General features: G+C 52.4%; 2 protein-coding genes across 3 annotated transcripts in view; one reads left to right on the plus strand and one right to left on the minus strand.

The window, feature by feature from the left end:
• Positions 1 to 9,276, minus strand: part of DGCR2 (DiGeorge syndrome critical region gene 2) — a 47,846-nt gene extending 38,570 nt beyond the window's left edge. For both annotated transcript variants that reach the window (XM_081113601.1, XM_081113600.1), the window contains exon 1: positions 8,891 to 9,276. In XM_081113601.1, coding sequence (XP_080969727.1) covers positions 8,891 to 8,969 — 79 coding nt within the window. In that variant the 5' untranslated portion in view covers positions 8,970 to 9,276. The remainder of the gene's footprint in view (positions 1 to 8,890) is intronic.
• A 3,219-nt stretch (positions 9,277 to 12,495) lies between these two features.
• LOC308535065 (testis-specific serine/threonine-protein kinase 1-like) lies at positions 12,496 to 13,623 on the plus strand (the record flags this gene model as incomplete). The annotated part of the gene is made up of 1 exon (XM_081113763.1): positions 12,496 to 13,623. The coding sequence occupies one exon, from the start codon at positions 12,496 to 12,498 to the stop codon at positions 13,621 to 13,623; it is 1,128 nt and encodes a 375-aa protein (XP_080969889.1).
• Positions 13,624 to 17,054: the final 3,431 nt, after the last annotated feature.

Consider the following 17,054-nt stretch of genomic DNA (forward strand, 5'->3'; position numbering starts at 1 on the left):
GCCCTCTGGGATGCCTGCCCTCTGTGGTGGTTCCTAACCCTTGTTCAACACCCTGGGAAGCCCCGAGCTATTTCCTTCACAGAAATGAACTCCAAAGGAAAGTCCCCCAGGGAACAAGACTTCTGAGACAAAGGGGAGTGCAGGGTGGACCTGGAGGCCATGCTGGTCCAGCAAACCCCACAGGGCTCTGCTCTCGCTCTGTCCTGTCTAACATGGAGCAGTCAACAGCTGAAACCAGACAGACAAGAAGCTGATCAAACTGATGGTCGGCTGCCAGGGATCCACAAGTCAGCCTACAGAGAGGGACTGGAGGGATCAGAGACACTAAGGATAACAACTAGCCCAGGTTCACTGAAGCGACAGCCATACCAGGCAAGAGGAGAGGATGAAGGCCAAGAGGTGAGTGTGTGCAGTCCCTGCATCATCACCTCTCAAGAAAGGCTTATACTGTGCAATGGCCTATGGAAGGGCAGGTCACTTCCTGCTGCAGGGGGCGGTCCAGTTTAAAGCCTCAGTGCCAAGCAAGTCCATCAGAGAGGCCTCCAGGCCCTGAGGCTCCAAACTGCAGGAGCCCTCAGTCCCTCTAAACCCCAGTCTGGGAGGCTGGTGAACTTCAGGTGAGGATCCATATTTGTGAGAAGCCCTCACCTGCCCTCACCTCTCAGTTGAGCCAATATCTGCAGAAGCGAGCTTCCCCCAGTGTGAGGCCAAGGCCAGCTGGCTCTGCAACAACCCCCCACAAGTCTTCCATAGGCAATCAGCCACAAGGTCCCTGTCCTCACCCCCACCCCCCACCTAGGGACAGCTGCAAAGCCTGCTGGCTAAGGGAGCTGTTGCTCTTTATGTCAAAATATAAATAGCCATTTGTGTATTTATTCAATAACTGATTTCTGAGTGCCCACTCTGTGCCAGACCAGACTCAGGAGGCACAGCATGAACGTGACAAAGAGCAAAACATGTCAATGTGAACAATCCTAGCCCTGTCCAAAGTGCTGCGGCTGTTTGGTGGGCTTTCAAAAACTATACCCCCACCCCCTGACCATCAAAAATGGCTCCTCATTCAGCTGTATGTATCAGACACTGCTGAAAGCCACTGTGCTCTGCTGCCTGGTGGGGGGAGGAAGGGAGGACATGAACCAGACCCTCTCCTGATAATATTCCCGTGTGTGTGTGTGTGTGTGTGTGTGTGTGTGTAGTCCTGCTTACAGTTTAAGGTGATGTCCCTACACTCCCTGATGTCCATTCATGGATAACATTTACTGTTGGCCTTTATGAAGCATTTGCTTTATATCCGACATTTCTTAGGACTTTACACTTAACCCATTTAATTCTCACAACATCTTTATGAAGTTCTGCTGTTATGTCCATGGCACAGATAAGGAAACTGAGGCACAGAGAAGTCACAAAGTGGGTAGCAGAGCAAGATCTGACACCAAGCAGTGCAGCTGTAGGGTCCAAGTTCCTTTTTGTTGTTGTTGTTGAATCATTGATCAACTGCCTCCTGCACACCTTACACTGGGGATAGAGCCTGCATCCCAGGCATGTGCCCTTACCAGGAATTGAACCATGACCTTCTGGTTCATAGGTGGATGCTCAACCACTGAGCAACACCAGCCGGGCTCTGGTGTTACTTAATTTTATTTTATTTTTGTAATATATTTTATTGATTTTTTATAGAGAAGGGAGAGGGATAGAGAGCCAGGAACATCGATGAGAGAGAAACATCGATCAGCCGCCTCCTGCACACCCCCCACTGGGGATGTGCCCGCAACCAACGTACATGCCCCCAACCGGAATCTAACCTGGGACCGCTCAGTCCGCAGGCTGACGCTCTATCCACTGAGCCAAACCAGCCACGGCTCTGGTGTTACTTTAAATGAGCTGTCTGTAGAGGAGCAGCTGCAGTTAGATCAAAGGGAGTCCAGTGTTGTGGTTTGAGAACTTGGACCTTATGCCCTTGCCACTGTTGCTCAAGGGTTTTGGCAATGGCCCACACACCAAAGGGTTGTGTGTTTGGTTCCTAGTCAAGGGCATGTACCTGGGTTGCAGGTTTGCTCCCCGTCCCCAGTCAGGGCATGTACGTGATGCAACCAGTCAACATCTCTCTCTCACATTGATGCTTCTCTTTCTCCTCCTCCCTCCCTTCCTCTCTATAACCAATAAACAGCCCTAGCTGGCTTGGCTCAGTGGATAGAGTGACGGCCTTTGGACTGAAGGATCCCAGGTTCAACTGAGGTCAAGGGCACATGCCGGGTTACAGGCTCAATCTCTAGTAGGGGGAGTGCAGAAAGCAGCTAGCTGGTCAATGATTCTCTCTCATCATTGATGTTTCTATCTCTCTCCTTTCCTCTCTGAAATCAATAAAAATATATTTAAAAAACAAATAAGTAAAATAAAATCAATAAACATATCTTTGGGTAAGGATTAAAAATAATAATAAAGTAATGCCAGACCTGGGCTTTCCTGTAGGGCGCGGCTATAGGGTTAAGCCTCGGACTGACCTGTTGACAAAGCCATAAACAAGTCCCAGCTTAGAGGGCACAGTCCTCTTAGCATAATTAGGCTTGACCTGATGACGCTCCAGAGATCCTTTCTAGGTAGCTAATGGGCTGTGCCAGGTGCAAGTCCTGCCAAAACAAGTGAAACTCACAAGAACATTGTAACTATGGTGACCACTACCTTGTTTACCTCTGGCTATAAAATAAAGGCTCAGCTTGCCTCTGGATCTCTCTCTATGGCCTCAGCCAGGCACAGGAAGATCCACCTAACCCAGTGATGGCGAACCTTTTGAGCTCGGCGTGTCAGCATTTTGAAAGACCCTAACTTAACTCTGGAGCCATGTCACATATAGAAATTTTTTGATATTTGCAACCATAGTAAAAGATTTATATTTTTGATATTTATTTTATATATTTAAATGCCATTTAACGAAGAAAAATCAACCAAAAAAATAAGTTCACGTGTCACCTCTGACACGCATGTCATAGGTTTGCCATCACTGACCTAGACCCAGCTTATTCTCTTTGTCATTTCTTCATCCTTCACCGCCCTCACTCAGGCTTTCGAACCCTTGGCTGAGCTGGCTTGGCACACTTTCCTTCCTCCCAGGTGATGGCCCATAAGCCCCAGGTCCCCAGCCAGCTGCACTCTGCCCACATACCATTCACCCTCCCCTGGACTTGCCCTGGCCAGACTGTGGCCCATATTGGAGTGGCAGGACTGTCATTTACTAAACATCCCAAGTCAATTGGTAAACCACACAGAAACAAATTTGTTACATAAAAACCACACTGTGATCCCACCCTTTCCTCTGGCAAAATGTTGGCCCAAAATTGGGCTCTTGGGACTACTGACCTGCTCAGCATACAGGAAGGAGAAAGGACTACTGCCAACTCTTCAGCAACCCAAACACAAAAGCACATGTGACAAGGGAACAACCTAGCAGCACACCAAGGAAAAGACATTTAATCAGTCTGTTGCTATCTACTAGGTTCTAAATGTTGTCACTGACACATTCCACTTAGGGCCGAGAATCTACTACGCTTTTCCCTATGCCAAGGAGAGGAAGAGGAACAGAGGTAAGATATCATGGGTACAGGGAGTGCCCACAACTAGGCCACCTCCCATGATGTATGCGTTAAGTGCTGCGGAACTGCCAGAGGAGGGCAGGGGGAAGACAGTGCTAAGGAGCTAGGTCTGGGAAGCAGGACCAGAGGGCTGCAGGCAAGAGCAATCTGGACAGGAAGAGGAACAGGGGGAAAAAATAGCCTAACAAGAGCGAGAATGTACATACCCATTGGCCAAAGTGTACAACAAAAGCACATTATTCATTCCTAAGACTAGAACCACTAACTGAAATATTAACCTTGCTAGCTGCCACCTGGGCAAACCGGAGCTTTAACCACAGCACATCCTGTGCCCGCAATACCATCTGTGGTGACACAGTGCCTGGCACACAGCAGGTGGCAGTGAGGGCTTGTTACAGGGTGAATGCAAGCAATGGGATGGGAAGCATCACCTTTCATCTTTCAGGGAAGCTAAGTACCAGGCGCCTCCTCCTGCTCTCTGAAGTGATCAAAGTGTACAGGGGAAAGGGCCATGCCATACGCAACTTATTGTCAAATGGTTCAGAAAAAAAATTGTTAAAAATAATTACGTCCATGCATACATTTCTATGCATGAGTATAAACACACAGGGGAGATACAACAAATAAAATAAAATGCTAACAATAGGTACATCTAGTACAGGATATGCAAGTGTTCTTGCACTAACTGTATTCTTGCAATTTTTCTGTAAGTTTGAAATTATTTTTTTAGGAATATTTTTCTTTATGTCTTTTTATTGATTTCAGAGAGGAAGGGAGAGGGTAAGAGAGAGACAGAAACATCAATGATGAGAGAGAATCACCAATCGGCTGCCAACCACCAACTGAGAACTCCTAGTTTATATAAACATTTCCTACCAAATGTTTACTTTAAAAGCAACAACAAAACAATTCATTAGCTAGTGAGGTTGGAAAAGTATCATCTAAAAAGAATGAAATTATAAAATCCAAAGCCCAGTGTGCTAGTAGGGCAAGTTCTATAGTGTTACAAGGTGGTAGGCCAGTGATGGCGAACCTTTTGAGCTCAGCGTGTCAGCATTTTGAAAAACCCTAACTTAACTCTGGTGCGTGTCACATATAGAAATTTTTTGATATTTGCAACCATAGTAAAACAAAGACTTATATTTTTGATATTTATTTTATATATTTAAATGCCACTTAACAAAGAAAAATCAACCAAAAAAATGAGTTCGTGTGTCACCTCTGACACGCGTGTCATAGGTTCGCCATCACAGTGGTAGGCTGTGGAGGAAAGAACTCCAAACTCAGTAAGCACCTGGCCAGCCTAAGTGCAGGCTCAACTTCCCCGCTACTTCTACAAGCTTCAGCCAGTTCTGCTTATAAAACATCCACGCGCTTCCTATTCGTTAACCCATATGCTGCTCCAGTGCTGTGGCCACTTCTCGGCTCACTGAGGCTTTATCAGTTCAACATACCCAGCCGGTCCCTCATGGCCATGGGGAAAGAACCCTGAACTGGGAGCCAGGTCCTAGTGGTCTGAATCCCAGCTACTCTGCCCTCCAGCTATGTGACTTTATACAAGTCACTTGCCTCTCCCAGCCAGCTTTCTTCATCCCAAGGAACACAGCTCCAGTCCTGCTACATCACCTATAGGCCGGGGAACTCAGCCAAGACCATGCTCACTTAGGAAAGGTTAAATGTTTTCTCAGCTAAGTATGGTGGAGTCACCCTGGACGGAGCTATGGCTAAACCCATGGCATGATTTTCTTTCATAATTAATGCTTAGAAAAAAACAGTATTAGAAATCAGCAATTGATGTTGCATTCCCTGTATAGATAAAGGGTCAGGGAGATGATACTTCAGTCAATGAACCTAAATGCCCCTGTATGTTTGTCACCCCTCAGCAGAGATCCCCAACCCTTCTAACATCTCGGGGAGACAATGCACATCTTCATTGGTCATTATGGTTAACCACAGAAGGAATTTGGGGGGAGGGCTGGTTCTATCCCTCAAACCAAGGTATTCAGATGGAAAAGGCTTCAGAATCCTGGTGAGCCACTGGGTCCATCAGAAGAAAAGCGGCCTAGGTCTCCACAGCAGCGGTTAAAGATAGGACGTACATAAGCCCCTGGGAAAGGTGCACAATGGAACCAGGCCAGACTTCTAGGACCGAATCTCATCTCAGCCACTTAGCTTGATGAGCTCTCTGTATTCCAATTTCCCTATCTGTAAATGGAGCTAGCACAGGGACCACCTGAGAGTTAACTTAACACGTGTTCTTACTACAAAAGCTCCTGGCATGTAACACATCCTCGATCAAGCCACATCAGACATGCATTTAAAATAAACTTTGGTGAAAGGTCAAGTCCAGCACTCTTGTGTTGCCCATTGCCCCACTCTGTGAAAGGCCTGCATCAGAGAGGAGCCAAAAATGGCTTGGTCCCTGTCCTCAAGGGTTCCACCTGGGAGAAATCAGAAGACACCCTCCTGCCTACTTGCCTGCCTCCCTCCCATCTGGGAAACAGGTTCTGACAGGTGCCCTCCTCACACCCGAGTATGGATCTAAGTCAGGATTCCAATACAAGGAATGCAGGCTACAACCAAAGAAGCACCCCCTCGAAAATGCCAGCCAGCAAACCTCTGCTGGGAAGGAGACACAGCACACAAGAACACATGACCCAGAGTGAGACTTGCCCTTGCTGCCCAAACAATGTCAGGGAGCCCGTTGGAGTCCCCCAATTGTCAGGCAAGTCAAGATACCACTGGGGCCGCTGCAAACTTCTAATATGGAGTGTCATGGAGTGAAACAGGTAACTGCTCCCTCTGCCACAGGTGCCTCCCTGCCCCAACTCAGACCGAAGTGTGGTGTCTTCTGTGAAGCCCGCCCCTGCTTCACAAGTACAAAAGGTTGGCGATCTCTGACACCTGCCTAGGCCAACACACTTAATGGACTGATTTACACCTTGACTCTTTCCACACCTAAAGGGCACTCCCAGAGGAAGGCGTTTATTCTCTCCATTTGAGCATCCCTAGGAGATGGGCAGGTATCAAGCACTCAGATGCTTGTTGAATTACTGCTGGCCAGTTGGCAGGATATGTGAACAGACAGGAAAGGAGTTGGGGACGTTGGTCACCTCTATCATCCAGGTAGGAGATGCTGGACCTGGAACCAGAGGCACCCCAAGGAAGATAGCATGCATGGTACACATGGCTTCAGTCCAGTGACCTAATGTGCAAAACTGGGACCCACAAGCCAGAACAGGATGATGTCTCATCTTTCTACAGGTGTAGACTTGTGTTTTTGTTGTTGTTGTTTTAATATATATTTGTACTGGTTTCAGAGAGGAAGGGAGAGTAAGAAAGAAACATCAATGATAAGAATCATTGATTGGCTGCCTCCTGCACACCCCCTACTAGGGATCGAGCCCACAACCAGGGAATCGAACCCGGAACCTTTCAGTCCACAGGCCGATGCTCTATCCACTGAGACAAACCAGCTAGGGCTAGACTTGCTTTCTAAAGCACCTAATCACAACACACAATCCATTGGCTCTCCTCCCCAAGAGCCCATACAGTACCCTCCTAGATAGGTGGCCCCTTTCCTGGCTTCCTTTCCTACCAAGGCTATCCCAGAACCAGTCATCCTGCTGCCCATAGAACAGCAAAAGCAGTGAGCAACCAGCACTACTCAGGGAGCCCAGAGAAGTATCACTGGAGAGACTCCAGGCTGAGCGTGGGCCTAGGGTCTTGGCCACTAGATGGACAGTCAAGAGGTTCAGTGTCTAGGGTGGGAGCCTGGCTAGGGCAAGGTGGAGGATCAGCCGCATACCACTGTGCTTCCCAGCCTGCCTTTACCCGCTGAGGCCTGACAGTGCTCACAGAAGACAGCCCTGAGCACTTCCACCTTCACTGACCCCCCTTCCTGCTCCTGGCTACCTGGCCCCAGTTGGCATGTGTGCGGGAGGCAACCAATCGATGTGTCTTTCTCACATTGATGTTTCCGTTTTTCTCTCTCAAATTAATGGAAAAAATAGCCTCGGGTGATGATTAACAACAACAAAAAAGTTAAGAATCATACTTTTTGCCCCAGCTGGGTGGCTCAGTTGGTTGGAACATCCTCTCATACACCAAAAGGTTGCAGGTTTGATTCCTGGTCACTGCACATACCTAGACTGCAGGTTCAATCCCCAGTAGGGGCGAGGATGGGAGGCAACCGATCAGTTTCTTTCTCTCTCTCAAGTCAATAAAAACATATCCTCAGGTGAGGGTTAAAAATTAAAAAACACACACACAATTTTATAGTTAAAGGAAATCATACTTTTCAACTGCATTGTTATAAAAAATGAATGCCTATAATGTGTACATTACATTCTCTTTTACCTAAAAGTTCGATTTTCCTGCTGATTTGAGAAGAAATCAAACATTTTCACGGACTCCTAAAAGCACTGTGGGCCCCCAGCACTGCCTCTCCTCTTCCTATTAGATAAACCAGCCCTGAGTTTGGGGATTTTAATTTCTTGCTGCAGTTCAGATGGGTACACCAGAAACAGAGGTTAAAAAATTCTCTGGGGCCTTCTAGCTGCCATGAATGATTCTGAACCCGCACCACAGGCTTTTTATAGAAACACAAGTTCCACGGGGACTTCTAAAGGCACTTAATCATCACACACAAGGAGCAGTCCTGAGTACCTGCCACTGTCCGGGCTCCCTGGACTGCGACACACCTGCGGGGCGGCGCGTCCGTCTCGGCCCCAGGACAGCCCCGCGCGATGCTGGGCGGCCTCCTAGCACCTCCTCGGGTCCAGTCTCTGGGCTGAGTCCTTCTCATTGTCACCGAGTGACCATGAGCGACACGGCTACTGCTCTCCAGCCGCGGGGTTTCCAGGACTGAGACGCTGGCATCCACCCACTGCTGGGAGGAAGCAATGGGAACCAGGTGCCTCCACGAGCTGCCCACTCGACCTAACCCCAGCCTAGCTCCAGCCGCTGGACCAGAAACGAGGGCGCAGCTCCTCGGCGAAAGAACTCCATCTCTCGCTTCCAGCGACCTCGAAGCAGGTAGTGGCTCCACAGACGTGGACCCAAAGGCCACCGCCCCGAGAACAAAGTTTCTTGATGTACGAGGCGCTCGAGCCCACCAGGTCAACTCACGGCATGGTCCCGGGGGTGCACGGTCCCGGGAAGGAGGACGCGGCGGACCGCGGGTAGGCCTCGGCAGGCGTCCTCCCGGGACACGGCCCCACCGAGCGGAGGGAGGTCCGGGGCGACCCCGGCCCTGTTCGCCCCGCCCCCGGCCGCCCGCCCCGCCCCCCCGCCCCGCGCACCTGGTCGCAGCGGCTCGGTGACGGTGAGCACGAGCAGGAAGAGCAGCAGGAAGGCACCGCTGTCTGCCTTGGGCACCATTTATCCTCCGTTCATCGTCCCCGGGGCGGCCGCGTGACCCCGCGGGGAGGCCGAACCGGGCCTGGCTGAGGGTCGGGGGGCCGGGTCGGGGCCGGGCGTGAAGAGGTGGCGGGAGGGGGCTCCGACTGGGCCGCCGCTGCCCTGGGCCGTGGGTTCTCGCGCACTCTCGGCTGCAGCCTGAGGTTCCAACCGCAACCTGAGGTTCCGACCGCGGGCTCGAGCGCACTCTCCGCCGCAACCTAGGGTTCTGACTTCGGCTCCGCGCAAGATGGCGGCCGTCCTGTTCAGCTCTGCGACGCCCTGCCTCCCGCCCCCGACGCCGGTGTCGGCCAATTAGCGCCAAGGAGGGGGCGGGGCCTGCGCGCTCCCAATGCTTGCGGACCTTGGCCGAGCTGGGGCGGGGCCTGCACAGTAGTGCCCGAAAGGGGCGAGGCGTAAGGTCGGGGTGGGAGGGGCAGGCCCGGTGGGAGGGCGGGGCTTAAGGGGTGAAGTGCCATTGGCTGAACAGAGAGGTGGGGCTCGGGGGTGTAACCTGAGCCGAAGGGCCGGCCCTAGGATCTTAGGGCGCCGGGAAGGGACGGGCGATGGGACCAAGTGGACAGGACACAGAAAGGGCGGGGCCCATTGAAGCCGGGAAAATGGGGAGTGGCCCCGGGGTGGGGGGCAGGGTGGGAGGGAGCCAAGGGGGACGGACACAAAGGGTCTCACCCCTTGCACATCTGCAGCCCGAGGTCCGGTCCATGGCCCAAGAGTGGGCCGGAAAGTGGCCTTTCCAGAAGGGCTGCGCCCTGGCTGAGTGCCTCCGTTTGTTAGAGCATCCTGCCGGGCACCAAAATGGTTAGAGTTCGATTCCAGGTCAGGGCCCAAGGATCAATGTTCCTCTCTTCCTCTCTTTCTTTCTCTCTCTCTCTCTCTCTCCCTTCTTTTCTAAAATCAATAAACATATCCTCGGGTAAAGATAAAAAAGTAAAAATAATTTTTAAAAAAAAGGACTGCAAAAAAGGGATGAAGAAAACTATCAGGCCGAAACCGGTTTGGCTCAGTGGATGGAGTATCGGCCTGCAGACTGAAAGGTCCCGGGTTCGATTCCGGTCAAGGGCATGTACCTGGGTTGCGGGCACATCTCCAGTGGGGAATGTGCAGGAGGCAGCTGATCGATGTTTCTCTCTCATCGATGTTTCTCTCTATCCCTCTCCCTTCCTCTCTGTAAAAAATCAATAAAATATATTAAAAAAAAAAAAAAAGAAAGAAAACTATCAGGACACAACTTTGAGGAGGTGGAAAGGAGGATCGATGCTGTCAGGCACAGGTTGGTGTGGCTTCACTGGTAAAGGAAGTAGTAGCCTAAAGGAGTATCATGCATACCCCCACCCTCCCCCCATAGATATGGCTCTGGGATTGAGCTTCGAGCTATGAACCAGGTGGTCATGGTTTGATCCCTGGTCAGGGCACATGCCCGGTTGCAGGCTGGATCCCCCGTAGGGGATGTGCAGGAGGCAAGCAATCAATGATTCTCTATCATTGATGTTTCTATCTGCCTTCCTCTCTGGAATCAATCCTATCCTATATAATAAAAGGCTAATTAATATGCAAGTTGTCCCCTCCACCAGGAGTTCGACTAACCAGAGGTGGGCCTGGCCCACCAACTCCCCGTGGCCCCTCCCCCATGCACGACGGGGCCTCTAGTAAAAATTTATTTAAAAATAAAAATAAGGAGTCATTTTAGAAAGACCCTGTAGTCAAGTTGGCCTCTGGAGGAAGGGCCCTGCCTACACAATGGGGGAGGAGAAGGAACGCTGGGCACATCAGACCAGATCTGCATAGAATAAAGCCACTGGGGACAATGCTCTAAGTACTGACTTCATAGCTGTTATCTGGAACAAGGAGACTATGGGAGGGGACCCAGCGGATAAGGTGTTCTCAGTAGGAGAGAGGAGCAAGCTGTCCAAAGGACAACCAGCCAAGCACACAGGACCTGGCACAGGGTGTCAGGGCTGGAAAAGAGGGTGAAGGGCCAGTGTGACTCAGTTAAACATTGGCTGTTGCAACAAAAAGTCCCTGGTTTGACACATGCCTGATTTCGGGTTCAATCTCTGGTTGGGGTGCGTGCCAGAGGTGATCAGTCAATGTTTCTCTCTCACATCAATGTTTATCTCCCTCTCCCTAACTCTCTCTCTAAAAAAAAAAAAAAAAATCAACAAAAACATTTTTAAAAAATAAAAAGAGGCCCTAGCCGGTTTGGCTCAGTGGATAGGGCGTCGGCTTCTGGACTGAAGGACCCATCCACTTCCTCAGGGTGGATATAATTAAGGTTCAATCCAAGACTAGGCCAGACCTGCCTGCTCCTGCCCCTCAGGGTGTGATCCCGAGCAGGTGCTAGACACACTCCACTGCTGGCAGAAATTGGTCCCTGTCCAATGCTGACCTCTCCACTTGCACCATCCTCAGGGAGCATTCCCGGAGCAGCTGATGGCACTCAAAGCAGGATCAAGGTCCAGCTTCTGTCCCAGCCCCAGATCTGCCCTAGGAGCCCAGACCCCCAAGAAGGAACACACAGCCAAGAGCAGAAATCCCTGCCAGTTGTCCCCACCAAAGCCACTATCAGAGAAGCAGGCTGGCAAAGCTTTGGAAGAGGAAAGTTAAGTCCAGGGAGGTGAAGAGTCCAGCTAAACTATTCAGGAGAGGGCAGAGTCCTGGCTTCCTAAAATCAGAGACCCTGGGCCTGGAGTCTTGACCCCAACTGATTCATCTCTTCTTCACCCTGCTGCATGGCCCGCAGGCCACCTGTGTAGACAAAGGCAAGGACTTCCAAGACTGAAGGGGAAAAATCAGGGATGTTTCTCCCCAGCTCTTTGCCTGTGGGTCACTGTGGCCTCTACCAAAGGTCACTGCCTCTCTCAAGGTCACCCTCTCTGCTATCCTTCCCAGGCTCCAATGATCATCCCTCCCTTTCTCCAGGAGTGTGTGACTACTGTTGGTGTTTCCTACACTCTGCTCCCACCTTTGTAAGTTATGCCCTTATTACACCCTCAGACTGCCCCCAATTGGAGTATGTCCTGTTTTCTGCTGGGACCTGGACTGATACAACACCTGCCCTGAATTTCCAGGATTGCAGTCACCAGCCCCACCACTGGTCAAGCAGTCCTAGCTCCACATTTGGAGGCATGGGTAGACCAGGGTGTCCCCACAGCCCCTGCTACCTCCAGTCCCAGCCAAGTGTGAGGTCACTCTCTGTAGACATTTGGTCTGCAGCCTACTGGCCAGCCTTCCAGGATTCTGAGTCCAAGGGGCTCAAGTCAGGACCTCGCTACCCCAGATACTCCTCCTTTATGACTTCACCCACTGAAGTCATCTGGGAGACAATGCTGAACGTTCCACCCCAGAGTCTGGGCCTCTAGGAGGCAGGGACAGCAGGCCAGGCCAGCCTAGAGGACTATCCGTCCACAGTGTAAATGAGGACACGGCTGGCCCATGTCTTGCAGGGATGTAGAGGGCAGCCTCAGAGGCACTGGGTGCTCCTGGCACCATGGATGATGCTGCCATCCTCAAGCGACGAGGCTATATCATGGGGATAAATTTAGGAGAGGGCTCATACGCAAAAGTCAAATCCGCTTACTCTGAGCGCCTCAAGTTCAATGTGGCGGTCAAGATCATCGACCGCAAGAAAGCCCCCACAGACTTCTTGGAGAAATTCCTTCCCCGGGAAATTGAGATTCTAACCATGCTAAACCACCGCTCCATCGTCAAGACCTATGAGATCTTTGAGACATCGGACGGCAAGGTCTATATTGTCATGGAGCTTGGGGTTCAGGGTGACCTCCTTGAATTCATCAAAACCCGGGGAGCCCTGCACGAAGATGATGCTCGCAAGAAGTTCCACCAGCTCTCCTCCGCCATCAAGTACTGCCATGACCTGGACGTTGTCCACCGAGACCTCAAGTGCGAGAACCTTCTCCTTGACAAGGACTTCAACATCAAGTTGTCTGACTTTGGTTTCTCCAAGCGCTGCCTGCGGGACGATAGTGGCCGACTGGCACTGAGCAAGACCTTCTGTGGGTCGGCGGCATACGCGGCCCCCGAGGTCCTGCAGGGCATCCCCTACCAGCCCAAGGTCTATGACATCTGGAGCCTGGGCGTGATCCTCTACATCATGGTCTGTGGCTCCATGCCCTACGACGACTCCAATATCAAGAAGATGCTGCGCATCCAGAAGGAGCACCGCATTAACTTCCCGCGCTTCAAGAGCCTGACCAGTGAGTGCAAGGACCTCATCTACCGCATCCTGCAGCCGGACGTCAACCGGCGGCTGCACATCGACGAGATCCTCAGCCACTGCTGGGTGCAGCCCAAGGTCCGGGGCCTGTTCTCTGCAGCCATCATCGACGAGGAGGGGGAGAGCTCAGGGGTCTGTGAGCCCTCAGGGGTCCATGAACCCCCATGGGTCCCTGAGCCTGGCTCTGACAAGAAGTCTGTCACCAAGCTGGAGCCCCAGGAGGCACAGCCTGAGGTGAACCCAGAGTCACAAGCCAAGGAGGAGATTCTGCAAGAGGTGTCGAGGCCGTTGGATACCAGAAGCCCAGCCCCTACAGAGGGGCAGCCGAGCAGGGACACCGTGGAAGGGGGCTCCCTGAAGCCTCCAGACACACACACCTAGTGAGCCTCTCACATGGCCCAGGGGCGGGCAGGGAATGAGGCAGAGCTCATAGCTTCGAGGCTGAGCTCCAAAAAAAAGCCAAGGGACAAGCCACTGAAGGAAGACAGTCCTGGGTGAGCCATTATTTTCGTTTCTTTTCCCTCCCTTTGAACTTGGTAACCCACATGGTAAAAAAGCAATAAATAACTATATTAGTGCAGATTGTAAGGTGCATGTCTTTCCCCAGCTGACTGCGGTCGTCTAAGGAGAGGATCCATCCCACCACACCCCAAGTTTGGAAAATATATCCCAGTGTGCCCAGCCATGACCATGACCTCAGGCCTTCAACCAGAGCAGAGAGCTGAGTGCGGAAGATGCTGCTTCAAGAGGGAGGCTATGAGTGTGGTGCTGGGGGAGGGGGGGGGGACATGGAGAGCACAGGACCAAGGAGGGCTGTGTGTACAAGGCTGCTGGTGGGGAGGGGCCTGCGGAGGGCAGAGGCACCAGCTTCTCAGCCTCTCTTCATCTCCCCACCTTAAAGGGCAACTTAGTTTTCCTGCTTGGTCCACCAGGGCTTCTCCGTGTCCAGCAGGCTCCCAGTTCTCAATGGCGCCGAGTCACCCCACCCTGTGGCCATTGCCCCAGCTCAGGTGAAGCAGGAGGCTCTGCTGGACAGCCCAGCCACACTCCAGCCCACATGTCCCACCGCTGTGTGGCCTGGCTCTCACCCTGTTCCCCTCTAGTCCCAGTCTGTCCCAGGGGTGATGCTCCCTGCCAGAGTAGATAAGCTGATACTGGTAAGAGACAAGACAGGTGTCCTCACAAGGCATGCCTGACCTCTGTGGCATCTTTGTCCCACAGCAGGAGCAGGCTTACACGTAACATCACCAACCACCGTGCTCTGCAGGGCCCTGCTTGGCCTTTTCTATGCAGTCCTCACCTCTGCTGTGATGGCCCTTTCTCTTCCTGCTCTGCACTCAGACTTCTTGTGGACCTGCAGGGTTAACACACCAAAAGGGCAAGAGCCTCAGACTCACCCCACCCCGACACATCCGTTTTAGGAAAACCTGAACCCCAGCCCGCTGGGAGAAGTGAGACCCCGTCAGTGTCCCAGACCTGCCCTCTGCAACGCTCCCCATAGTTAGTCCACTGCTCTGCCTGGCTCTGCCCTCCCCACAGCCCCCTTTCCCACGGTATTCTCATATGCCCTGCCATTGCCTCCCACAGCACCCAGTCTGGCTCCCTCTGCTGAGGGAAGGATCCCAGTGTCTAGCCTTGGAGGTCCTCCCAGGTCTGACCTCTTCCTGGCCACCCAGCCTCTTCCCTCACCCCCACCCCCCACCCCCCACATACATTTTATAATCATCCCTGCAAACCTTGTCTCTCTCTCCAGGCTCAGCTGAGGGGCCATGGCCTCCACAAGGCCTCCTGGGGGCCCCTACAGCACTCAGCAGCCAGCCACTGAGCTCCACCAGGCAGGCCAGTGAGTGCCCAGGGTCCAGGCACAGAACAGGCCTTGAGTAAGACTGGAGCAGTCCCCCAATTTTTTAGTGAGGACTGCAGGCTCCAGGAGCCCAGCCATGCAGCTTGGCTGATGGTGGAGGGCAATTACAGTGTACACTTGAGTGGAACTGACATAGGGACATCCCGAGGAGAGGCTCCTAAGCCGCCTCCTCTTGGTCCTCTCTGCAGCCTGCTGCATCCTCCAGGCAGCGGGCAGTGTGCGGCAAGAGGGCCTGGAGTCTCACTGCAGCCCAGCGAGGAGGTGAGCCTGGGTAGGAGGGGCTGCAGGAAGGAGCACCTACTGTGTGCTTTGCAAGTGGGGAAACAGCTCAGAGAGGGGAGACTTCTTGACTGAAGCCACACCTCCCCAGGTGGCCTCACTGGGCTCGACCCTGGCATAGACCTCCTCAGTGACTCTTTCACAAAGGTTTTAGGATCAAGACCCTCAACATGGATGCTGTGTTGCCCTGACCGGTTTGGCTCAGTGGATAGAGCATTGGCCTGTGGACTGAAGGGTCCCAGGCTCGATTCCAGTCAAGGGCATGTACCTTGATTGCGGGCACATCCCCAGTAGGGGGTGTGCAGGAGGCAGCTGATCGATGTTTCTCTCTCATCAATGTTTCTGACTATTCTTCTCCCTTCCTCTCTGTAAAAAAAATCAATAAAATATATTAAAAACAAAAATAAAGAACATGGATGTTGTGACCCACAGTATTCGCTCCCGCCCCTGCACTCTCGCCACATCATGTGCACTAGCGGTCCTCGTCCTCCTCCTCCTCCTCCATGTGGCTAACTCCTAAGACCTCAGCCTTCCCATCCTCCATTCTGTCCTCACAGCTCCATGTTCCCAGTGTCAAAGCACAGTCACTACTGGGCATTCCCATTCATTGGTGGGACACTGAACCTCCTGGGCTTCAGGAAGGCCTAAGTCCTTTCTAGTTCACCAATGCATCCCAGCACCTGGAACGGACCCTCAAATGCCTATGGGGTGAATGGACAAATGGGGGCCCACATTCATGGAGAAAACCAAAGCTCAGAAGTGACCTTCCCAGAGTCTACAGGTCTCTGACCCACAGGACTGCCGGTTGAGACTTCCGCTGGAGGTCCTCTGGTCCAACCTAACACTCCGCCCCCAACACAGCAGGAGTCCCTGCCTCCGTGTGCACATCTTGGGCAAAGCTGCCTGCTCCACATCCCTGCATGATGCTGAGACCTGCCTCCTCCATCACGTCTTCTAAGAACCAAAGAAGCCCCACTGTCCAGAAAAGAGCAGGGTAAGGGGCAGAGAATCCACAGCGTGGGTCCGTGGATCAGTCAAGAATGAAGACATCCAGGAGCACTTCGGATAGAACATTTGGGGCACAGGAGAAAGTGGGGCTGGGGTCATCCTCACTCAGCTGTGAGGACAAAACTGGGTCCTGGCCTGCAAATCCTCACAACCAGCCCCTGCTGGGACACAAAGGAGTGAGTACTGGTCAGTTAGGCCAAAAAGATCCCCCAGGAGAAAGGGAGCCCCAGGGAGGCCTGGCTGCTGGAAGGCAGTTACCACTGGGCTCCTCCTGCCGGGACCAGTCATTCCTGCCTGGCGCTGGGACTCTGGCTGTCCTGCCACTGCCATCTTCCACATGGACCTCCAGACACATCCTCCAAGTGCATCCACAGAGCTGTGCTCTGGGCAACATGTTACATCTGCCTGCCATGTCTTGCCCCTTGTCACCTGGTGGATGGAGCGGTGTTGATCCTCTGCATGCCGGCTCCACTGTCAGCCCCTGACCACCCACACAGAAGCAGGTCTTCCTTCGTCTCCCCTGATCACAGAGTACATGGCACACCTGTCCTGACAACTTGCTACGTGTGGGCACGGGATGCCTGTGACAGGAAACCAATGAACAGCAGGGCTTTCAAACTACCTAAGGCGTATACAGGAGGCCACATGTTCCAAAGCAGAA

Source organism: Myotis nattereri, assembly GCF_964212035.1.
Source record: "Myotis nattereri genome assembly, chromosome: 19".
In the NCBI taxonomy this organism is placed as follows: domain Eukaryota; kingdom Metazoa; phylum Chordata; class Mammalia; order Chiroptera; family Vespertilionidae; genus Myotis; species Myotis nattereri.